Source organism: Leucopleurus acutus (assembly GCF_964270905.1).
Source record: "Leucopleurus acutus genome assembly, chromosome: 3".
Lineage (NCBI taxonomy): Eukaryota > Metazoa > Chordata > Mammalia > Artiodactyla > Delphinidae > Leucopleurus > Leucopleurus acutus.
This window is the reverse complement of record NC_139145.1, coordinates 141,507,153-141,532,334: the sequence shown is the minus strand read 5'-3', so window position 1 is coordinate 141,532,334 and position 25,182 is coordinate 141,507,153. Positions and strand designations below refer to the sequence as shown.

Below are 25,182 nucleotides of genomic sequence, written 5' to 3'. Positions count from 1 at the left end.
TTGTGGGGGCTTCCCTGGTGGCACAGTGGTTGAGAATCCGCCTGCCAATGCAGGGGACACGGACTCAATCTCTGGCCTGGGAGGATCCCACATGCCGCAGAGTGGCTGGGCCCGTGCGCCACAACAGATGAGCCTGGGCTCTGGAGTCCACGAGCCACAGCTGCTGAGCCTGCGTGCCACAACTACTGAAGCACGTGTGCCTAGAGCCCGTGCTCTCCAACGGGAGAAGACACGACAGTGAGAAGCTCATGCACGGCAACGGAGACCCAACACAGCCAAAAAACAAATTAATTAATTTAAAAAAAAAGACTTGTATTTTTTATAAAATCCCTAGAAATTAATTTCTTCTTAGCTAATTGGATTTTATCTGTTATATATCAATTGGGAGGGAAATGGTCCAAATGAGATCAATTATTTATTTTAGAAGGTACTTTTTGGTAGGTTCATAATTAATTTCAATGAGTTTTTAAAATCTAGCATTATATTTGTATTTGTTCTATGCATTGTAGCTTTCCTAAAGTAGAAATAATTAACTATAAAATTGGAGAAATTACTCACATTTCCTCTTTTCTAGGACTGGGTTTCTGGCTTTAAGCCCTTTCTTCAGTGTGCATTGGTCAGGGTCGGCTGTTAGCTGTTTATATCTATGGTGAGGGTCTTCTACACATGCTTACCTTGGTATGATTTTGGACAAATCACAGTATCACGTATTCTAGGATTTGGAGCAGTTAATAGTTAAATTCTGTCCAGTTTCTTCACCCGGAGATGAGGGGCTGTACTATATGTTCTCAGATCCCTTCCAATTCTCTCTGAAGACATGCACACACTTACTGTAAGTTGAGCAATAATTCCCAGTGTCAGGTATGTTTCCCGCTGAAAGTCCATGGTTGTTCAATGAATCTCTGGAATTGTAAATTTTATTTAATACATATACTTAGTGAGGTTTGGCATTTTGAGATGTCAAATGCTTATAAGAATTTTGATTCTTTAGCCCACGTTGATCACATAATGTAGCCTTCCTGGTCTTCAGCTTCCTGATTAGAGAGTAATATATTGACAAGATAACATGAAATTTTTGTTTAATTAATAAACTTTTCCTGAGTATTTATTACGTATCAGGCACTGTAGGAATCCCTGAGGATACAAAATTAATACCTGATTCCTGCTCCCTATGTTTAGGGAGAATTGAAGGAAGAAGAAACTGGTGTTACAAAGGTCAGCTAGAAAGCCATTGTGGTCAATTACACTATTTCCTTATGTCAACTGCAAAAAAAAGTGCACAACGTGAGAGTTGTGAGTTAAGTTTTATTTGGGGCCTCATGAGGACTATAGCCTGGACTACAGATAGCTCTGAGGAACTGTCAGTGTATATATGATTTTAGTGAAGGGGGATATGTGCAGTCAAGTACACATTTTGGCAGAAGGTTGCTGCTAGTCACGAGGAGCAGATGTCTCCATTAATGATTTTACTGGTTTTCTAGAAATGAGAAGACACAAGAAATTGGGCTCACAAAATCTTCTCCTGAAAATATCTAACTATCTGAAGGTCTGTTCTGCAGTTTTTCCCAGAGTACAGTGTGCCTCGTTTCTGATCTCTACCCTGAACTCCTTTCAGAGTGTGTTGAAGGTCAGCGACTACAGTGGCTAGTGACTTCATTCCTGTAGAATGGCAACAGATGACAAGCGACAACTTTTAGTTGGCACCTATTTTTAGTATTTTCTATTCAATAAAAAACTATCTTTCATAAGAAAGAAGATAGGATGGAGATTATTCAAGATATACTGTGTCAAATTGAAAAATGAAAAAAATGAGTTAAAGATTTGTTTGACCAGAGGCAAGAAAATAGGGACTGCAAAGTGGAAGTTAGACTCCTGAGTGCTTTGAAACTCACAGTTGAGAGGATGAACTTTTCACACGAAGGGCTTTAAGACATGGTCTTCAGATGTATGGCAATAGAAATTTTTGTAAATGCAAAATTTTTGTACTATTGGACGTGAGATGATGATGAATATGTTAAATGTGAGCTGGACAAAGCAGACCAGAAATAAAACAAACCCAGCTGCTAAAATTAAACTTTAAAAAAGCGACCCTCAACCGCTTGGACTGGGAATTTCCACCAGTGTTTGGAGGTCCCCACCTAGACGCACAGTAACCTCTTAGAGACTTGGATGTTCTCCAGGAGAGCCAGTCCTTTTTTTTTTTTTTTTTTTTTCTTTAACCAGAGAAGGAATGATTAGTTGCAGCAAGGAGGGAGAATACCAGGGATCTTTCCCAAAGCAGTGTCTCCCAGGCTTTGCATATTTTAGGCAACCAAAACCAGACAGTCCTATTTTCAGACTTTCCTGTCTGCTCTATTGACTGCGGCTGCAGCCCTGCACACAGGGCAGACACCAGCCAGCCACTTCGGCACTCTCTAGTCAGAGCCCCCGCCAAGCCCCCTCCCACCCGCACCCAGAGATCTGGCTTCTCATTGGGTCAGCGTGGGGACATGGGCGGCTTCCGATTGGTTTAGAGGAGGGGAGGTGCGTCCTGACGTCACGCCCGCCCTAAAAAGTCGGCCTGCTGCTCAGGGTTCTGGAGAGAGAATTCCGAGAAGAAAATAACCCGGAACAACCTGTGAGGGCCTGAGCCTGCCCTCTTTCGGAGCTGGGGTCCCCTCCCACCTATCAGGAGAGCTCCACCCCCCCCCACTCCCCGCCAGCGCCGGGGTATCAGGTGACCTCAGGCCGGCGCAGTCACGTGACTAGGCGCGCCCGCCCGTTGTGGCCATGGCGGCCTCAGGCTCCGGTGTGGTGAGGCGAGTGGAGGAGCTCGGGGACCTGGCTCAGGCCCACATACAACAACTTAGCGAAGCCGCCGGCGAAGATGGTGAGGGAGCCGAGGAGAGGGAGGGAGGTGGGCGGGCGGATGGTTGTTCAGAGCTGGCGGTCGACGGCCGTAGGGGCTGAGGCTGCGGCCTGTTGTCCGTGTGGATCCCAGGCCAGGACTGCCGAAGGTGTTGCCCTTCTGGCCCGCGCTGCGGGGTCGCTAGTCCACCTCCAAGAACTCACAACGCCTAAAGGCAAGGCGTTTGCTTCCAGACCCCATTTTTCATAACCCGTGAAAAGCGCTGAAATCCCAGTCATATTAGTGCTGCTTGTCTTTAACTGTCTCGGTAGCAACTGGGAAAAGGGCAAGATCTGGATGGAAGTACACGTGGAAGTTTAAATGAGTTGTTAAAGTTGGATGATGGTACGCAAATAAGTAATGGTTTTGCGTGTAGTAGAGATAGCTAGGCGTGTGTAACAGTTCGACTTTTTCATTGCTTCGTTGTGAATTTCTGTGTTATGTTTTGGATTCTAAACTCAGATGTAAACAACACAGAAGAGATTTACATTGGTATAATTTCGACGATTCTCTCACATTCATCACCTCAGGTCTCACAAGGCCCTGTCAGTACTAGAATACTTTCTTGGAAATGTCTAAGCGGTTTCCTTTGAAAAACTGACGGAGAATTACTTGGACTTTTGTTCTCTTTCAATACTTACCAGCTGCCTCTACGTTTCTACATTATTTCCTTTTGAGTTTTGCACCTTTACTACAGATAGACAGTTTTAAAAATTCTTGTGGACTGTCTCATTGTCATCGAACTCATAGGAAAATAGTAGTGGAACGTTTTCCCAAGCGATTGAGTAGTTGGTGAATGTATTGAATAGGATCCATGATAAAATGGCTCTAGTTCCAGTGAAGATTATTTGCTGGATTTTCTTTTCTTAGGGGTATGTTCTTAAAAACCCACAGACTACCCTGAGCTGTTTTCTTTTTTGGTTTGTGGTAAGTGAATCACATGAATAGTTAGTTCATGGACAGTAGTAGCTGTACCTGGAAGTGTATCTAAGTTACTTCTAAGTAAGCTATTCAGTGATCTCCACCCCATTCCAACTCCATTAGAATCAGTCTAAAGAGATCAAAGAATGTATGCTATTCACTTACCATTGAAACCAAAAGCCATTGTCATTTTCCAATGGACGAGTTCTTTAATCCAGTCTAGAATGAGGACTGAAAATTAAAGTGGTATATATTCTTGTTTGGAGGCTTTAAAGTTCTGAAGTGTACTGGAATTAAAATAATAGTGGTCCACGTAATGAACTATTCATCAGTATTACTAGCAAGATTTTCTTATATTTATGAAGTTTAATTAAAACATGGTTGCATGTATTTGAATTGAACTTGTATTTTCCCATAGCACAAAAATAATATGCACCTAAAATTTGTCCTTTAATGATATTTATATTAGGTTATAGGGATTGATAGTTCCTGTTGTCTTTAAATTAGATCAGATACAACCAGACACTAGTCCATCTAAGAATACTCTCCTTTTTACCTCTGGTCAATTTTTGTTTATTTATTTCTCATTGTACAAGCATAGTATGTTTACTTTATGGAAATATACCATGAGAGGGACCTTTTCCAGGGACTATGTAAGAATCACTTGTCTTTGCCTTGTCAGTCATTACCTTGAATGGTTAGGAAAAATACTACATTTCATAAAAATTTTCTAAAATTGTGAGCCATTATCCCTCCACCTCTGTAATTATGTCATGAATTCATATGAGATACTCCTTCAGCAGCGGTTCAGTGAACTAAGTGCAAGTCTTTACATTTAAAATAATCCTGCAAATTCAGAAGAAAATATCAACTCAGTGTTTTAAGAAGTACCTAAGGAGTACCATGTTTCATACAATTTAGTTCACAATAGAATTTTTTTTCTGAGCTGTGTGGATGATACTTCTGGGCTGAGGAGAGATAGGAGGGCAGTGCTAAAGAAGTAGTTTTCAATTTAGGTGAATAGTGGACCTTAAAGCGTTCAGAATCTGGTTTAGATACAGGTTAGGCTTTACCAGGGAAAACTTAAAGTCATCATATTATTGCCAACAGATGCAGCTTAAGCTGGTGGTGCTTTTGTTCCAACGCTGAGCAGCTTACGTACCTGTGTAGGTGCTGAGGCTGGATCAGATGGACCCTCACCAAGTGCTACATTTTCTGTCCATTTGCCAGTGAGGGGAAAAGGATATATATTTCAGGAGGAAGCCACAGAGGGGCATACTTAGGAACTTAAGCGTCTTGATGGTGGGCATATTTAAATTTGACTACGTGAGATGATGCAGAAGTGTGGATGGCACCTTGGTATGGACACTTTGTAGGTTAGGGAGGAAATATCCATAAGAAAAAGTGAAAACATCGAAGCAAAGAGAATATGACATAAGAGAAAAGGAAGAAATTAGACCATGTAGAGGGGAAGTGAGGGGGAGTTGTTTTTAGAGGGTATATCAGAAGTATTTAGTTTAATTTTGTCTAGGTTTTGAAGGCATAAGTAATTTGTCCCATTCCTAGATTTTTAAAGGAGTAAAATATTCAGGTAGTTTGTGTAATTTTAATTGTAACAGCTATTTGCATACATAAATACATAAACACAATTATAAAGTTATAATTGCTCAGAGTGCTTACATTTTATGAGGCATTTGATTTAATCAATCATGTTATTTTTTGGAGACTATATTTATGAAGTTATAAGTTAGTGGAAGTCCTTTCTGTAGATTTATATATATTATTTGTACTATTCCAATACAGGTTTTAAATTTATTGCTTAAACATTTTGAGTATGTCAACATCATAAAAGAAGCATTATGAAAATACAGATTGCACTTAAGAAATGGCAGCTGAACCTAGAAAGTTTTCAGTCCAGCTTTCAAGAATAAATTTCCATGATACATTTAAGTAGGATTAGGCATTATGATGTACTTCATGTTTTACGAGAGATATTATTACCATGCTGTAATAATTTCATTTCATCATTTTAGATATGTAACTTTTTTCATTTAAATGACACTCTGAAACTATGTGAAGTAATCATGGTTTTTTTTTTGAAGAAAAATTAAGTCTTATTTATTTTTAAAACCAAACCACTAGGAAAATATATCACAGGCTTGAAACAGCAAACAGACATGCTGTATTATCATTTCAAGTAATAAGTTGGTAAAAACACGGCAAGGTCCTTAATAAAATGATAAGGTGCCAGAACTGGGGCAAGAACAACGCAGGTCACAAAAGTGGTATCTGGTAACGGAGGGCTGTCCCTTTTTTTGCCCTAAAGGAGTCACAGCTCGCCCCTGAGTTGCTTACTTTTTCTTCTTTGACCTTTGTGTTGCCAGGGGATTGTCTCAACAGAGCTCTGTTATTACAGGGGGCAAAGTAAGCAATACTGGGTTTAGGCTTTCATTCTGTTATGTTTTATGAAAACAAGATTTTTCCAAGACCAGTACTTCATAGCTCTCTTAATTATGCAGCTAACAATTCCTCTTTTGCTGTTCATTCCTGAATACTAACATATAGCACAATCAAAATCCCCTTTCCCTTCAAGGGTATCACTGCAAGATTGTCTTGTCACTCAGCTGACTCTGCTGCAGACACTCTCAGGGCCCATTATGGCTGCCAGTTAGAGGGAAGGTTTGCTTCGCCTACCAGTGTGATAGCGCTTCTTATATTTTTGCAGGGTCTCCAGGCTGAAAGATGTAATGTGTGAGAATTTTAAGAAATGTGTATCCACATCTTGATGGCCAGAAATGAATATCCGCAAGGACCCTTTCAAAGTTTTTATCCAAACTACCTCTCCCAACTCTACATCTTAAAGTAACTTCATGCCCTTGTATATAAAACAAAACCAAGCAAAACAAATCCCCAGAAGCCCCCCTTTCCCCTTCTAAATTAGTGACCTCATGGATTTTGTTTTATTTCCAGTTTGTGGAAAATGTTGTAGTGATCCTTCTGGTAAACAGGAGGTTGGCAACGAACAGAAACACCTCTCCTCACACTCCACCAGCTCATAAGCAGGTCAGATGAACCTGCCAGGCTGTTGATATCTGTGTACTAAGAGAAGCTGGTACCTTGGAGGGCTCTGGTTTGGTACAAGGGAGACTCCCTGCTGCCAGGATAAGCACTTGCCACATGAAATTCAGGCTCACAAAAACTCTCCTGTGCTATCTCTGACCCAAATTTTAGCACCAGGTTTTTTCACTTTCTAGGATTCGAACACAAAGGAACCAGTGTCCAGAGGCAAGTGACATAGGCCTTAAACTTGCTGCCATCCTTAATTTCCTCATTCATAAACTTTAGAAAACCCAAATCCCCATTCCTCTTTTTAAATAGATTCCTGCCTTCAGCCCTGATGGCCAATAGCAGACATCTATTTCCCAATGGATGAGAGAGACTCCTTCATCTTTGTCACGGTTGGGATGAGGTTTATGTGGTCATCCACACACTTGGTCACGCAACTCTCCAGCTGCCGCTTCACCTGAAGCTCTTTACTCCCCGCATCTATTGAATCTTTGGCTTTGTCGTTGCAATGCATAGTGCACTGGGCCAGGCGGTCCTGGAACTTCTCTAGCTCGCTGGTCACCAGGGCCTGGGCTTGAGCCAGAGGTGCATGGCAGCGCTCAATGCACTGGTGCACTTGCTGCATGGACGCCTGGCTGTCCTCACAACAGCTGGCGCTGCACCGGAAAATGAGGCCCTGCATCTTCCGGATGTTCTCTCTCCAGACTCTTCACCATAGAGTCCACCGCCTCCTGCACCCGGAGCTGCTGCAGCTGTGCCATGATGACCCCACGCTGCTCCAGTAATCATGTTTTTATCTCTTATAGATCACTTTTTAATTCGGGCCTCTGCAGCTCTAGAAAAATTGAAACTTCTGTGTGGAGAAGACAAAGAATGTTCAAATCCATCAAATCTTCTTGAACTTTACACACAGGTACTGAAACAGATGTGGTTTCTGACGTTGTTGAGGCAGTTTGCTTATTTAAGAGGGTTACTCCAAAATTTAGGTGTGATGAAAGCAGTTTATTCTCTATTTAAAGTGTTTGTGTTAAAAAAACTGTATGTATAAAGCATATAGACTTGAAGCTGTAAGGCAGTAAGTATCCTTACAAAGAAGAAAAGTTTATTGGATGTGTTGATAAAAAAGGAAAAAAAATCTTGCAGATAACAGTATTGCTTCCTTTTATAGATAATTAAGCAAAACTCTCAAATGGGGCTTCCCTGGTGGCACAGTGGTTGAGAATCTGCCTGCTAATGCTGGGGACACGGGTTCAAGCCCTGGTCTGGGAAGATCCCACATGCCGCGGAGCAACTAGGCCCGTGAGCCACAACTACTGAGCCTGTGCGTCTGGAGCCTGTGCTCTGTAACAAGAGAGGCCGCGATAGTGAGAGGCCCGCGCATCATGATGAAGAGTGGCCACCGCTTGCCACAACTAGAGAAAGCCCTCGCACAGAAACAAAGACCCAACACAGCCAAAAATAAATAAATAAATTAAAACAAAACAAAACAAAAAAACACTCATGTGCAATTTCCAAGGTGTGAAAGCTTAGTCAGAGGGAATGGAGGTTTCTATAAGGGCTCTGATTATTTTTTTTTTCCCTGAAATTCACCTTTCCTTTGGATTCTCAACTTGACTACCTGTGCTTTTGTTACGCAAGTCCATAAGATTTTTCTGTTCCCCCCTTTTTTTACTTTCCTTTCAAATTCAGACCTTTCTACAGATAAGATCTGTTTTCTCAGTTTTCTCAAACACTGCTGAGGCAAGTGGACACTAAGAAACATAATTTTGAGGGACTTCCCTGGCGGTCCGGCGGTTAAGGCTCCGTGCTTCCACTGCAAGGGGCATGGGTTCGATCCCTGGTCAGGGAACTAAGATCCCGCAGGCTGTGCAGTGCAGCAAAAAAAAACCAAAACACATAATTTTATTATAGTAAGTAACATTTGTATACCACTTTATAGTTGACAGAGTGCTTCGTATGCCCGCCCTTGATTGCCAAGGGATAATAAAGATGAAGTGGTTTATAGGAAATAGAGTAAACTTAGCGAAGTTTCCAAAATGCACGTTCATAGCACTTAGGTGCCTGACACTCTGCTTTCTGTTAGGAGGTACATGGAGATGCTTTCTGCCTTCCGATGCGGTTGAATAAGCCTGTAACAACTACCCACAACCCCCCCCGAGAGCTGTTACAATTTGGGAGAAATTTACCTCTCTTTTCTTTCAGAAGGTTCCTTGCTTGTCTTGTTTCTTTCATATGGGAGAGTTCTAAACATTTTAACTTATTTCTAAGAATAAGGCAAAAGAATTAGAAATATAGATTAAAATTCCCCAAACCCCTTTGGATCTTACTTATCGTTCTCAATCACCAGGTCATTTTCCTTAGTATGATAATCTCTCCCTTCCTGGCTTAGACCTTCTACACGAGAGCACTTAACACTTAAGTAGTGCTGTTTGCTAGGTAATGTTCGAAGTGTTTGCATATGTTAATTCATTTTACCCTCAAAGCAAGGGACTTTGAAAGGCATTTGGATCAGTTTCTTCATTTTGTCAATGAAGAAACTGGCTCCAAAACAAAGATAAAATATGACTTGTCCTTTGTTAGAACTCAGTTTCCTTAGTCTTAGTCCAGTAGATTAAACAAAGAAAAAGGATTGGGTAGTTTTAAAGTGCTGGTGCTTCATTTGAGAAACAGGTAATCCTTTGAAGATTCAGTATACAAAACTAGAGGTAGTGACCTTGTCTTGATATGGCAGGCATTTAGAAAATGTTCAGGAAGTATATATGTGTAAATAGCAAAGACTATAATAATTATACTTTTCATAATTATATTGTATATAGTTAGCTTATCTGAATTAAAACATAAATACCCATTTTACTTTTTGAGGGAAACTAGATTATCTTAATTCAGTATTTTAGTAAAATCCTGTGAAGTTTACTATAAAGTTCATCTTAGATTATATTTATAGCTAGATATTTTGACTACTTAAATACTGTGCTAGAAGATTTAAATGTCTAATAAAGTATATATATGTAAGATTATAAGAATTATTTATTCAAGTTGAAATCATTTATACTTTTTTTTCTCTTTTACTTCAGGCTATTTTGGACATGACATATTTTGAGGAGAACAAGCTAGTAGATGAAGATTTTCCTGAAGATTCTTCACAAAAAGTAAAAGAGTTGATCAGTTTTCTTTCAGAACCAGAAATTTTGGTTAAAGAAAATAACATGCATCCAAAAGTAAGTTTTGCACAACTATGAATTATGGTGGAATGCTGCTGATTACTGTTATATTATCCTTTAGAATCTGTATTTTTTTTTTCTTAAATGTATCTTTGTTTTAAATTAAGATTGAAGGAGGGACATAAGAGTTGAACATTTCAGACTGATGTCACAACTCAAGTATCATATTTTTGTAAATATGTTTCAGAATGTTTGTTTGATGGAATTATATTGTAACTACAGTGCCTAGTAATTTTCTAAACATAGACATTTGCTGTTTCTGCTCCCTTTACTTTTACAAGATGCTGTGTTTTCTTGAAGATCCCTAGTAACCTAATACCACATCTCTCGTCCTTTCAGTCTTCTGCCTGGACATTTGTTGCCTTTCTTACCAATGATCACCCCATCCCTTGGAGGCCCTGCATGCTCCTCTTCGTCTCTAAGAAGCCTTGCTCTTGCTCTTTTTCAAGCATCCCCCCTCTCTTCCAATCTGGAAACATAGGCACTCCCCAAAGATATCTCCTTAATCCTCTGATAGTCTGTAGTTTGTCTTTGCTTGACAACTTGTTTTTACTGCTGTCTCTGTTTAGATGATTCCAAGATTTTTGTCTCTAGCCCTGGCTACTCTTTCAAGCAAATAATTTCTTATCTTGAACTGTCCGCTGGCTTTCTCTACGTAGATATCTTTGTTGCTCTTTGTGTTTATCAGGGAATGCTAACTGTGGAAACAAATAATCCCAAGTTTTAAATGATACCACATAGTAAAAGTTTGATTTATTAAAATTGTTTTTGTGTATATCTTTTCATTGTTTTATTTTAGCAGTAGTAGAAATTGTTTCAAGTAACATATTTCTGAAAACTTATTTTTTCAGTCAGATTATGGAATACTTACATTTCAAATATATTAGAGAATTGGCTACTAAAATACTTGAACATCAATTTTCTAGAAATATTTGTAAATTGGAGTAGTTATTTTAATTTTCACGTAGCAATAGGTTTCTATATTTCTAATTGATTCAGAGTAAGGCATTCCTGTGTAGGTTGCTAAGTAAAGAGCAAATTTTGTGAAATGAGTATTTTTTAATTGCTCAATATTTTGAAATTTAATTTTGATTTTTACAGACACGAAGTTTCTCTTTTTAGCTGTGTCTTTGTTGTATTTCAGCACTGCGATTTGCTTGGGGATGAACTCCTGGAATGTCTCTCTTGGAGACGAGGAGCCCTACTCTACATGTATTGTCATTCTCTGACCAAAAGGAGAGAATGGCTCACAAGAAAATCTAGCTTGCTTAAAAAGGTGAAAAAGCATTCCTCATACATGTTTTATTGTTGACATTTGTAGGTTTCCAAAAGCTGTTTAGTACAGGATTAAGAGTAGAGGAATCAAAGGGCCTGGGTTGGCATTCCAGGCCTGTACTTACCAGCTATGTAATCTTAAACAAATTGGAATTACTGTGAAGATTAAATAAGATAACATGTAAAAGCCCTTTGTAAACTGGGAAGTTTTATATGTTTTTTTTTAAGTTCTGGATTTTTATTTTTTATTGTACAAGATAGATAATCTATATTAATTTCTAAGCATATTTTTGGCCTGAAGAAAACAAACTTGGTTGTGAGCCTCTCTCTATCAGCAGATCACTCCTAAAGATCCCACATGACCCTGCTCCTAGGAAATTGTGGCCCTCTGATTTTTCTTGACTCTTCTGACCAAATTAGTAAATCCAAAGATCCTGTCTTAATATTTGTATCACTAAGGATCCTTCCTAACTTAGGTTGATTGTACACATGGTTTATGTGGGCCTGCAAATGAGAGGTCACACTTTCAGATGTAAAAGTTTGATCATAATATTTCTAAATTGTAATAAAGTACATCCATATTTTTAACAAGTTTTTGAACACATCTTTATTATCTTTAACCTCTTCTTGCTCTGATGACATTTTTGACAAGTATATTACTGAATCATGTGTTCTTGGTTAATGATTTCTCTTTTTTTCCCATACTCTTTTACTAATTGGAGGGTTATACTTATAAAAGTTTTGGGGTAGTAGGTCCTTATATTGTAATGTAATAATCATATGATATATCTGTATATTAGCCAATATTCTCTTGAGTAAAAATATTAACATTTGAAGTTTCTGCAGTTCTGCATCTAATACTTGGATTCTTTGTCTTTGACTTTCATTTAGTACCTTGTTGATGGAATCAGTTATTTGCTACAGATGCTGAATTTTCGGTGTCCCATCCAGTTAAATGAAGGAGTTTCTTTCCAAGACCTAGACACAGCTAAATTACTGAGTGAAGGTAATGTGATCCTTTTTGTAGTTTTCTAAGTGTTTTAAAGCATTTTTAAATTTTAAGAAGTTTACTAGATTTAACTTTGATTGAAATAAATTTCAGGTTACATTATAGACAGAAAAATAATAAAAGGGCTTTTTAAACAATTAAAAAAGTCTTCTCACGTAATATAGAGAAATACTGCTAATCTCTGCTTAGTAATTTAGGGACAGTAATATATCATGTTGCTTTTACTTACTTTGCATCCCCACAAAGCCCTGATCCTGCTCTAGGTTCAGCTAATTGTAACAGAGACTGGAGGTAACTTTTATTTTATTTTTATTTTTTAAAATTTATTTTATTTATTTATTTGGTTGCACCAGGTCTTAGTTGCGGCAGGCGGGCTCCTTAGTTGTGGCTGGCGGGCTCCTTTGTTGTGGCATGAGAACTCTTATTTGCAGCATGCATGTGGGATCTAGTTACCTGACCAGGGTTGAACCCAGGCCCTCTGTATTGTGAGCGCGGAGTCTAAACCACTGCACCACCAGGGAAGTCCTGAGACTGGAAGTAACTTTTAAACAAGGAGAAATTTACTGCTTTTTCACTTCAAAAAGGTCTAGAGCTGGTTATGGTGGCTTCATGGCATCATCAGGTTCCTATCTTTTTCCTCCATCGTCTTTCAAAGTGGAGCGCTACAGCTTCAGAAGGAGGCGAGTTATATAGAATGCATGTAAACAGTACTTGCCAGAGTTGTGCAACATGCATCCCTGTTGAGGACATTGCTTCCATTCTCAGTGTCTCAAGATGCTGCTGGAGCTCCTTCCGTCTCACCTGTGTTCCAGTCCATAGGAAGGGCAAAATGATGTTTCTTTCAGCCAGGTCTTTCTTTCATCCTTCTCAAGTTTGTTACAACACTTAGAACACTTCTACCTACATTTCACTGGCCAGAATTTAATCACATGGCTTCATATAGCTACAAGGGAATCTGGGATGTATAGCCCTTTACATGATACATTGCCATCCCAAATAATGTCTCTTTACTAAGAAAGAAAGGAAGAATGAATATTGGGTGGTAACTGCTAGTTTCTGTCATAAACTTATATGCACTTAAAAATGTTAGGAACTGGATATAGAGCATCATTTGGGTTTTAGACTGAGGTTTGAGAGGGAAGAACTACTTACTTTTAGCGTCTCTTTTTACAAATGGAAGAACTGAGGTCCTGATATGCCTGATAAGGTCACATAGCTGGCAAGTGATGTTAGGTTCTTTGTGTAAACTTTCTTTATGCTTCATCTGAAATTTTGGGGAAATTTTGATGGGGAAAATTCAAACATGGGGAATAAGAAGAAAACTTCTTAGGGAAAATTCTGTGTTTTAATTCTATAAGTGTATTTTAATTCTTTCTTTGTTAGCTTCTATAGGCTTTTCCTTTCCATTAGAAAACATCACACAGAAAAAAAACACCATGATTTAAGAACCATTAACATATGACTGGCTACTGTTGTCCAAAAGTTGTTACCTTCAGTTTATTCAGGCAAGTAGCTTGTCCTAAAAAAACTTGTGACTATAAGGTGCTCCTTCAGTGGGCATGATGTTTTGACAAACATGGGGTGTTTTGATTTATTTGTGGGAAGTATTTATTCCAGGTAACTAGTGAACCGATTACCTGCATTAAAAATGATCTTTCTAAAATTTCCTCACCCACATGGATTGATTTAAAAGAAAAAGTAGAGATGGGCATTAAAGCTTATTTAGAACCAAAGAAAAGAGCACAAGTCACCAATTTCCCTTATTCTCCCATTTCTAGTCATAAAGTCATATATTCTCATGGCCTAGAATTTTTTTATCACGATGCTTGTGATACTGGTGTCTTCTCTTGGATTATAATTGATTACACTCGCCTCTATCTTCCATTGCTTCTTCAACAGGGGAATCAAAGGCACAGAAAGGGTCTCGTTTTTCCAGGAAACAACAAAACAGCATCAACTCCCTAGCAGTTTTGCCACAGGCATCAGTCCTCTTTTGGTGCTGACTTCTTGCTCTCATCTAAAGCAGTTTGTTCCTCCCTACTTCATTGCTCAAGATGTAGATTAGAAGCCAGGAAGCCTACTTTTCATAGGCTAAATTACTCTTAAGGCCCTGGTGGAGTGGTTCTAATTTTTTTTTTAATTTTTTGTTAGTCAATATAAAAAACATAATTCGGAATAATTCTTAGTACTAATTAGAGAGAAAAGTTCTATGTGAATCATCAAAATATTTTTGTGGCCAGATCTTAATGATAATTTGCCTGATTTTACATAAAACTCAAAACAGTGTATACTTAGTATGATTTTTATTTCGTTTTCCAAGGTGAGATAATCATTTTGTCCTTTGGTCATTACCTGTATGCCATTAAATTTTCAGCTTTTAAAAATTACCAGGTAATGTATTCAGTAAATCTTTTTATCTCATTTCTATGGTTCATTCTTCTGTGGGCCCTTATAAAAATAGCCTTGTCAGGATAACTCTGGAGTTAACTAGGTTAAAAGATTGTTCAGCTGTGCACATCCTTGGGTTATGCCCTTTTTATGCCACTGAAGAGCCCCCTTCCCAGCAGCCTTTGGCTCATAGCTTAGCCCAGAACCTGGATTTCAGATGGCTTAAAGGAGCAGCTCTGAATTGACATCACTAATTGCTTGGGTAGCTTGTTTAAAAATACAGATTTCTTTTCTTTTCTTCTTTTTTTTATGTTATCTTTTTTTTAAAATTAAATTTATTTATTTATTTTTGGCTGCGTTGGGTCTTCGTTGCTTTACGCGGGCTTTCTCTAGTTGCAGCGAGCAGGGGCTACTCTTCGTTGCAGTGCTCAAGCTTCTCATTGCTCTGGCTTCTCTTGTTGTGGAGCACAGGCTCTAGGTGCGCAGGCTCAGTAGTAGTGGCATGTGGGCTCAGTAGTTGTGGCTTGTGGGCTCTAGAGTGCAGGGTCAGTAGTTGTGGCGCACGGGCTTAGTTGCTCTGCGGTATGTGGTATCTTCCTGGACCAGGGCTCAAACCCTTGTCCCCTGCATTGGCAGGCAGATTCTTAACCACTTCGCCACCAGGGAAGTCCCCAAAAATACAGATTTCTGTGTATCACATTCAGGTTCTGATTTAATATGTGGAGTTCAGGAATCTATTTTTGTAATCTACCGTAATTATGATGCAGTCAGATTTAGACATCAGTGCTTCTAGAGAATGCCAGTCTGGCCACCTTTTTTTTTCTATGAAGGTCATCTTTCTGCCATCACTTTTACTTCATGGGTTATTCACTCTCTTCCTCCCTGCACCCCGCACTCTCTTGATGTGTTTGCCAAGGATATAAGCAGTGCAAAGTGAAGTATTTTATTGAAAACAATGCTGATCATTAGCAGAAAAAATACCAAGGAAAATTTGTAGCAGCAAAAAGACTATAGCTACAGAGTAATGGATTCCTTGGGGGAGTAGAGAGGGAGAATGTGTAATTTTTACGTTGTTCATTTCTTCCTTTGGTATTTTAACGCAGTACAGTAGTTTAGCATAGTCTGTGGACCAGCAGCCTCACCCTAGGTCCTAGGACTTTGTTAAAAATGCAGATTCATAGACCCAATCCCATACCTGAATCTGAAAGTTTTGGAGGTGGGAGCCCAGCAATCAGCATTTCAACATGTCCTCCAGGTAATTCTAATGCAGGCTAAAGTTTGAGAACCACTCTTTAGCATATAGCTATTCATTCTCTACTCAGAAACACCTTTCCAAAGGATATCTGTGTACCTTGTTTAACCATCACTCCTTGTTAATATAAAGGATGAGGCTAACTTAGAGTTGGGCACAAATTGAATGCCAGCTCTCCCTTAAGCAAACACTTCTCATCTTTCCCAAGTGGCTTCACTTTGTGGGACTTACTTCAGCTCCTCCTCCTGCTTAAAAGTTAACCTTCTTTTCATTTTTGCTTCTGTCTCCTTACTCCCCTCTACCAGTCTTTTGAGGAATAATTAGGGTGTAGGATCACAAAAATGAAAAAGGATATAAATTCAGTGAAATGTCCTATCTAATATGAAATATAATTCTGCAGTGAAAATCGTTAATTTGGAAAAAACAGCAAACTATTCCTTAAGAAAACTCCATGAAATTAAGGAGGGCATGTGGAATCTTGATTTTTGCGAACTGGGGCTTAAAGAGCTTTGGTGAGTTGCACAAAGTCAATAATTTACACCCAGATCCTCTTGATTCTAGGTCTGTTTCTTTTTATATTCTAAATAACATCTAATGCTATTCCAGCTTTTTCTATGAGGTTTATGACCTTTTAACTATGAAGAAATGAAGTGAAAAGAAGTGATTATGGGTAATATGCATTGTACTTACTGAGTTGTTTTATACATAGAAAGCATAATTTATAGAGTGTAGCCCATCGTATGTTCATGAATGCAAGCCTCAGATTCTGCTCTTAATTATTTCTTTTGTTGATATAGCAGTGTAATGAATCAGTTCGTCTGCTAAGCTTATTCCTTCTCTTGCTACTATTTATAAGCTGAATTGGAGGTGAGGTGAAGGGTTACCTATAGGGACAAACTCTGAGACTACCAAAAACTTGCAATAGATTCAAGATAATACAAACTGTAACAGTTTTGGAAGCTGAATTTTTCTTGTATTTTTATACCTCTAGTACTATCACAGTCATTTCTGATGAGCCATATTAGGTGAGCAACTGAGATTATGATGCTCATTTATTTGAGGTAAACTTTTCTAGTCACACAAGTACCTGTCTAGTAGAATAGATCATTTATTTGTATTTTATGACCTGAAGAAGTTAAATAGTCATATAATTTAATAGCACTTCATGCATTTTTATTTTATGTGTTTCTTAAGAAAATTCTATGAAATAAGTAGGGCATGTGGAATCCTGATCTTTGCAAACTGAGGTTTAAAGAGCTTTAGTGAGTTATACAAAGTCGATAATTTATCCCCAGATCTTTACAATTCTAGGTCTTTTTGTTTTTATATCAAATTAATATACTTTGTGTGTCATAAATGTTTAATTATATAATCACCTTCCATAAGAAGCACGCTTTCAACTTTTGATGGAAATCCTGCAATGTATTCCTTTTTCCTGGGAACATAAAGCATCTTGGATACAATTTAACATCTTTGGTAACTTAGAATCATATGGCCTCTAAGGGACATGATTATGCAGGATCATCTCTGTACACTGCTGTAGAAATATAGGAACTGTATTATTGATCCTGAGTATACCCCTAAATAAAAGCTGTGTTCATGGATGGGATTGAGGGAATCTCTGAGTACTCTGAAATTGTATGTGGAATATGGGATGTACGTTCTGGGAGAGGTTCCATCGATTTAGATTAGATTCTCAAAGAGATCCTAAAGAGAACACCAGAAAGATTAACACACTGACCTATATGATTCTTTAAAAATAATTCTTTTTTTGGGGAGGGTGGGATTGGGTCTCTTTTATAGATAAAATAGAGATAGAAGTGCCTATGGAATGAGGATTGTGTTAGTGATATTTGGCTTTTCTAAGTACAGCTGTTAAATGAGAAGGGAAAATGCTTAATGATGTAAAAGGATTTTATTAGAGTCTTAATCACCAGGGTTTCTTTTTAAATTTTTAACTTCTAATCTCTCAACTTAAATGACTTTCCCAGGAATATTTAGTGACATTCATTTGCTGGCTATGATGTACAGTGGAGAAATGTGTTATTGGGGATTGAAGCATTGTGCAGAGCAACAGCCAGAAAATCATGAAGTGGATACTGGTGTTTCTGGAGCAAGCTACACTACACACAAAGAACCTTTGGATTTCCGAGAAGTAGGAGAAAAAATTTTGAAAAAGTATGTATCTGTGTGCGAAGGACCCCTGAAAGAACAAGAATGGAATACAACAAATGCAAAACAAATTTTAAACTTCTTTCAGCATCACACTAACTAGTAAGTTCATCTACTCCTTTTCAAACAGGAAAACAAAAAGGCTCAGGAAATGGAAGTTCCAGAAAAGAAGACATATTGATACTGAATTTAGGAACATTACACTACATAAAGATAGCCAGCATGGTTACCCTTTTTTAAATGCCATCACCATCTTTCACTATATATTCTTTTTATTTAAAAAAAAAAAAGATTTTTTTTGATGTGGACCATTTTTAAAGTCTTTACTGAATTTATTACATTATTGCTTCTGTTTTATGTTTTGGTTTTTTGGCCACGAGCCATGTGGGATCTTGGCTCCCCGACCAGGGATCGAACCTGCACCCCCTTCATTGGAAGGCAGAGTCTTAACCGCTGGACCACCAGGGAAGTCCCTCACTATATATTCTTAAACCTGTGAAGGAATGATTCTTTAATATCTAAAATGGCATTTATGTTATCCTAACTCACTCTGAACTACAGATATCCGGTAACTAATACTAAGGAGAAATCCAATTTATCTCTATAAAGAGTTTTTTCCTATTACTTCAGATTTTTTTTTATTGTGGTACAATATACATAACATAAAATTGAACATTTTAACTGTTTTTAGATTATTTTTTAATCTCCCTGTCTTGAAGTTTGCTGCACTTCAGAGATTAAAATCAAGTCCCCTCTTTGCTTTGTATATATGCTATAGATATAAAAATTGGCAAAATGAAAAATTTTGACCAACATCCATGTACCATTTCCAGACTAAGATAAATAATGAAAGACTCCACAAAAGAATTTTTGTTTGTTTCACCACGTACTACTAATGGCATTTAAAATTTTTAGTCTATTAGGCATTTTATAAAAATTTCAAAATTTTCCTATTTTGTTTCAAAGAATATGCACGGTTTATTAAATGAGTAATGAAGATAAAACCATGTTAGGTTAGTCCGCCATTAGTCTTATGTCTTTAGAGCACATCTTTTCATGTTTTGAAATTTTAATAGTTTTTGTCTTTAATTGTAGGGGTGAGTGTTAAAGGCCGAGAGCCGCACCTGGTATCTTGCTGACAGTCTTTCTGTCTACCTCAGTTCCTGTTGTCGTCTTGGGATGATCTGTCTGATACCTTGCCAATATCCTTCACCTCTGGGCCGTTGACTTCATCACATTCCAGGAACTTAACTCCCACGGCCTCAACATGAATATCACCATCCTGAGTTTCTCTTTCTGAAATCTTAAATTTCAATAGCTAATGACATTCTTATCTTTCCAGTTTTTTACTTCCTCATTTTGATTGATTCTTCTCCCTCTTATTTCTTTTGTATCTCTTTAGCTTCCTCATAGCCTCTTCCTCTTGCTGCCCCCTTTTCTCCTCACCATCAGCCTCTTTCAGATTTTCTTCCTTCCCTGTCCAGCCTTGGCCTTATGGAGCACCATATGACGTGCTCTCCACAGTCCCTTCAAATCCATCTTCCCCTGGTCTTTCAGCCTAATCATTCTGCAGTCCCTCAACATTGAATTAATCCTATCGTTCTACCTTCTTTTTTTGGGATGCTGAGTTCCATGTGAAGTTCCTGCAGCTCCTTCAAAGTGGAATCACTCTAAGTGTCTTGCCTTCAGCTTTAGAAGAGCCCTCAGTGTAAGCCTTTTGTCTGTTACTAGTGTGGCCCCTGTCCCTTTCCCACTGTGGCTAATCCAAACCTCTAACTTGCCTCATCACTCTCCTCTGGCCCTTTGTCCCCTCCCCTAGCACATGGCTGTTGGTCCTGTCTTACAGAAAATACAGACTATGAGGAGGTCAGTGTTTGTTCACCCATTTTGCCCTGCTCATGTCCCCGCTTTGAGGAGGAAAAGAGGTATCCTGCTTCGTGTTGAAGACTAGTCTCCACGTTTCCTCTCTGCCGGCTCCCTCATTCCCCCGACGCTTCTCTTTTTTCTGCCAGTATCCTGTACGTATTGCTCTTTTCCAGAATACTGTTTTTTCTTTTTCCTCCCTCTTCTCCCATTTTTCCTTCCTTCCTTCCTTTCTCCCTTTTTTCTTTTTTACTTACTCTAAATACAGTTGACCCTTGAACAACACAGGTTTGAACTACGTCGGTCTACTTATACGTGGGGTTTTTTTCAGTAGTAAATACTACAGTACTACACAATCAGTGGTTGGTTGCACCTCCGGATACAGAGGAATTGCAGATATGGAGGGCTGACTAAAAGTTATATGCAGATTTTTTTTTTTTTTTTTTCCGGTACACGGGCCTCTCACTGTTGTGGCCTCTCCCATTGCGGAGCACAGGCTCCGGACGCACAGGCTCAGCAGTCATGGCTCACGGGCCCAGCAGCTTCGCGGCACGTGGGATCCTCCCGGACTGGGGCACGAACCCACATCCTCTGCATCGGCAGGCGGACTCTGAACCACTGCGCCACCAGGGAAGCCCTATATGCAGATTTTTGACTGCTAGGAGGATTGCACCCCTAACTCCATCATTGTTCAAGGGTCAACTGTGCATTTATGTGATGTTATTGATAGCCACAGCTTCTATCACCTGTAATGTTAGGCTGACTCCCAAACCTGTAGCTTGAAACCCAGCTTCTGCTTTCTAAACCTTCTTTCTAACTGCCTATTAAATATCTTCACTTAGACATCCCATAGTAATTTTAAATTCGATATGTTCAAACAACTAATCCTTACTTTTCATCTAAAATCTTTTCCAGTTCATGTTTTCTCTTTTTTTGATCTTCCACGAAGCAGGGCAACACAGAATGCTGTAACCTACTTCTGCCTACCTTGCCAGCCACATCTCTGCAGCTCTTCCTGTGTGATCATTTTCTAGTCCAGTGTTCCTTAGGCTCATTTTTGATCAACATTCTGATGGAGCTGCTTGGGACAAGGAGAGTCTCTCCCTATCTCTGCCTTTGTCTCCTTGTTTATCCTTACACAGCTAAGAAGATTTTTATTTAACTTAGCTTTTACAAGTTTTGCTATGAAAATAACCTTTGTGCTTTCTAAGTATAAATGTTTAAATCACAGACTGCCCACCCTCACCCCACCCTTTTTGGAGAATCATGATCAATCACAAGTATACTAGTTCCTTCCCCAATGTGCTGTGTGTACTTTTTCCTCAATATCCTCGTTACTTCTGGCTGGAACACTTTGCCCTTCTTTGTAGTCAAGTGAATACCTATTTATCCTTTAGGACTCAGCTCCAGTGATATTGGATCCATAAGGCTTTTTCCAGCCCTTTTCAGTCAAAGTTACATGTCATTCTGCTTCTGCTCCCTGAAACTTCCCCAACCCATGTTATCACACTGATCACATTGCTTTATAGTCATTTTTCTTATGAGTTGGCAAACTCCATATTTTAAAAATGTATCTTTATGTATAGTGCTTAATGAATAGTAGGCCCTTAGTAATGTTTTTGAATTAATAAGAGGTATGATTCTTAAGTGCTGAAGTCTGCCACAAAAGGGTTACTGCTCTTGGATTCCAAACTGCCCTGACCTCTGTACCAGTGGTTGACAAGGCCAAGAGGGAATTACTCCTCAGAGGAGTAAAGTATCATTTAGATCTAGAACCAGAGAAAAGTAGAGAGCTTTCTCTTCAGAAGCTGGGAACTCCATTTTGTCTTCATGACCCTGTGAACCACTTGGGTCTCTCACTGGTTGGTACACTAATGGGGCTACTGTTGGGTGCTTTTTGTACAACTTTTTCATCCCCCACACAATTGGAGAATAATTTGTAGACCATAACAGTTATAATGCTTTTTACTGTGATGTATTACAGAACAATGGACAGTACATTTTTGTATGTGTTAAAGCCTGCTATGTAAATTCTGTTTCATTTAGAATGGATTAACTTCAAAATACCAAATACTCCACATAAGAAATGTACTATAATTACTGTAATTCACTCATCAACAACTATTATGTGCCTATTACATGCTAGGTTTTATCCTAGGCACTGAGTATATAGCTTTGTAAAACACCAGAGTTTGTTTTCTAGTGGAGGAAGTTAACGCATTTTAAGAAATAAATGTGTAGCTTGGTGAGTGATGAGTGCTATGAAGAATAAAGCAGGGCATGGGGCTAGTGTGACTCAAGAGGGGTGCTGTTTTATTTAGGGTGGTTGGGAAGGCACCTGTAAGCACCTGTCCCCTTCAGCATTTGGGTCTACCCCTCTGGTTGAATACTGTTCAGTGTGCCCTTGCACATTCAGTATATTCATGAAGTTTCTCTTTCTTATGGAAGTTTTGATGCTGAATTAAACAATGAATCACTACCTAAGAACTTCTCATTTTGATCCCATTTAAAGGGTTTCTCTCCAGTGTGGCCCTTACCAATGGGTAAGTGATAACCTAAAGACCTTGTAGCATTTATTACACTTGCAGTTTCTCTCCATTTTGAACTCTTCGATGGTTACTAAAACTCTGTTAAAGGATTTTTCATAATCCTTAAATTTGTATGGTTCTTTTCCATTATGAATTTTCTCATGTTATCTAGGCTTTGAGACTTAGTTAAAGGCTTGTCTGCTTTGCTGCATTTATAGGGTTTCTGGCTACTGTGAATTGTTTGATGCTGATTAAGGTGCAGATCATGAGTGAAGACTTTCCCTTACTTGTTTGCATACAGTAGAGTGAGGTGAGAGTCATTGGCTAAAACCCCACAATGAAATTTACATTCCTGCCTTTACAGTCAGTCCCACTGGGAATTCTCTGATGTTCATTAAAGTGGGAGATTCATTTTAATGCCATTTTTTAAAAACCCACAGCTGGCTTATATGCTAGTTTTAGATTGCTTGTCACTTTTCTCCCTCCACCTTCCAGGGCTCCTTTTCTGACTCCCATAAGGATACCCCTTCTACCACAGAATACAGGATTCCATAGTTCTCTAGTATCACCTCCTTGTATTATTTTTTTTAACACAATATGAGCTATCATGGAAGTATTACATTAACATACATTTAATGTATCCACAGTTAAAATATGCATTATGTATTCGTGCTGCTGTTCCTTACTGTTTTTTATTTTCCTACTTCTAGTGAAAATTTCCAAGTAAAATGTTTTGGAGCATATAAAATTTAAAAAAAAATAAAACCATAGTCCCATATTTGTATCTTTATTTTCTTTTATATCTGAGTGTTGTGTCAGAATGAAAACTTTTATCATGTTAGTTTACGATTTATAATCAAGCAGGACCCTATGGGGCCTTTCTGGGACAGATTCCTCCCCTCCCCCCATGTCCTCCACCTGCCTCTTGTTTATAGAAAAACTTTAGCCTCCTAGGCTTTCCCCAAGTTCCAAAAATAAATTTAATCAGAGAAGTGAGAAAATGCAGAAACAAAGGAAAACAGTCAAACAGGACAAAATAATAATGGTTTAACCATTAAACAAAGTCAAGGACCTTTCGTTCCTCCTCAAGGGTTATAGATAATATTCTGAGCCATACCCTTAGAGCTGTTTTGCAAATACTGGAAATCCCACCAGGTGGATGAAGTTAACTATATGCTACCCACAAGCACATAGACCCCAGACTGGTTGGAACCAGAAGGTTGATGTTGCTGACTCCCGATTACCTCATCACCAACCAATCAGGAGTGTCCACGAGCTGACCATGCACCCCGCAACCCTCTCCCTTGCCCTGTCTTTAAAAACCTTTCTCTGCAAGCCATCAGAGAATTTGGGTCTTTTGAGCATTAGCTGTACCTGCTCCTTGTTTGGCGCCTGAGGTAGATGCTGCGCTTTCCTTCACCACAACCTAGTGTCAATAGATTGGCTTTACTGCATAAGGGCAAATGGACCCAAGTTTGGTTTGGTAACATACTGACGATATTATTTCTTCTGGTCCTGATAACTTTCAGACAGGGTGGTTTAGTGGTTAGGAATATGGGTAGAGGCCTGATTAAATCCCAGCTCTGTTGTTTCCTAGCTGTGTGATTCCATATAAATTATTTAACCTTTCTGTGCCTTAGCATTTTATTAACACAGGAATAATAATAATATCTACTTCACGGGTTATTGAAGAATAAATGAGTTAATATTCAGAGTGCTTAGTTCAATGCCTAGCACATGGTAAGAGCTCAAAAGTTATTTTCCTTAATGGCCAGTTCTATGTATTGGCACACCTCACTCATCATGCTAAAAAGTACCATAATACTCAGGAACCAGAATAATTGAGTGACAAACTCTTGTTCTGACCGGTGAGCACTCACTGCCCTTTGCTCAGTACAAGTGGTGGTGGCCATTCCAAATGGGAAGAAGTTTTCAGAGAAGAAATCACTGGCTGTATAGGCATCTTAAATGTTTGTAATAAGTGTGGCTGGGAGAAAACCTACAATTAATTTTCATAAGTTTTCAGCCTCAGACTCCAAAAGTATATATACCTGCTGTATACTAACTTCCACATTTACCAATCAGCTTGACTGACTTGGCTTCTGGTCTCACTCTTACCTTTTGGTCTCTTATCTCACAAGTCAGATGCATTTAATTAATATTAGTCATCTAAATATTATGGATACCCTATTTAAAAATAGATTAAACTGGTAAATCCACATGATTGAGTAGCATGTAGCTTTAAAAACCAAAGAGGAATATTTCTGTAAAATGCTATGGAGTGGCCATATTAAGTGAAAAACAGGGTGGAGAAGGTGTATAGTACTATTTATTTAAGAAAGAGTATAAATGTGTGTAATAATCTTGTTTGCTTATATTTAAAAAAAAAAACTTTAAAAAATGGTTACCTATGGTGGAAGTGGGAGATGGGGGCAGAGGAACCAGTTGGAGGGGATCAGGATGGAAACTAGACTTCTCTGAATATATGCTGAATTTTGTATTTTTTACATCAGAATGATAGAAAACCCCTAAAAATCCAAAGCAAAATGAAACAAATGAGCTGTAATTATGTAGCAAGTTGGTGGCTTCAACACACAGGA

General features: G+C 38.6%; 1 protein-coding gene and 1 pseudogene across 3 annotated transcripts; one reads left to right on the top strand and one right to left on the bottom strand.

The window, feature by feature from the left end:
• Positions 1-2,610: 2,610 nt before the first annotated feature.
• On the top strand, positions 2,611-23,351 carry RIMOC1 (RAB7A interacting MON1-CCZ1 complex subunit 1). Of its 2 annotated transcripts, none has more exons than XM_082836163.1 (7): positions 2,611-2,869; positions 7,681-7,787; positions 9,949-10,092; positions 11,240-11,371; positions 12,262-12,376; positions 18,011-18,293; positions 19,287-23,351. In XM_082836163.1, coding segments are annotated over exons 1-7 (882 nt in total). In that variant the 5' UTR covers positions 2,611-2,769; the 3' UTR covers positions 19,288-23,351. The 2 variants fall into 2 exon arrangements, with proteins under 2 accessions (XP_082692289.1, XP_082692290.1); XM_082836164.1 differs by lacking the exon at positions 19,287-23,351 and adding an exon at positions 16,420-16,531 and having other exon boundaries at positions 18,011-18,128.
• Positions 7,224-7,635, bottom strand: LOC309959193 (protein FAM136A-like; annotated as a pseudogene). The gene has a single exon. The product of its transcript is annotated as a protein FAM136A-like (transcript).
• Positions 23,352-25,182: the final 1,831 nt, after the last annotated feature.

Excerpts from the sequence above, each read along its gene's own strand:
- RIMOC1 (XM_082836163.1), top strand. The coding sequence starts at position 2,770 with ATGGCGGCCTCAGGCTCCGGTGTGGTGAGGCGAGTGGAGGAGCTCGGG. Across the intron at positions 10,093-11,239 it reads AAAATAACATGCATCCAAAA|CACTGCGATTTGCTTGGGGA; the intron begins GTAAGTTTTGCA and ends GTTGTATTTCAG. Across the intron at positions 12,377-18,010 it reads AGCTAAATTACTGAGTGAAG|GAATATTTAGTGACATTCAT; the intron begins GTAATGTGATCC and ends TGACTTTCCCAG.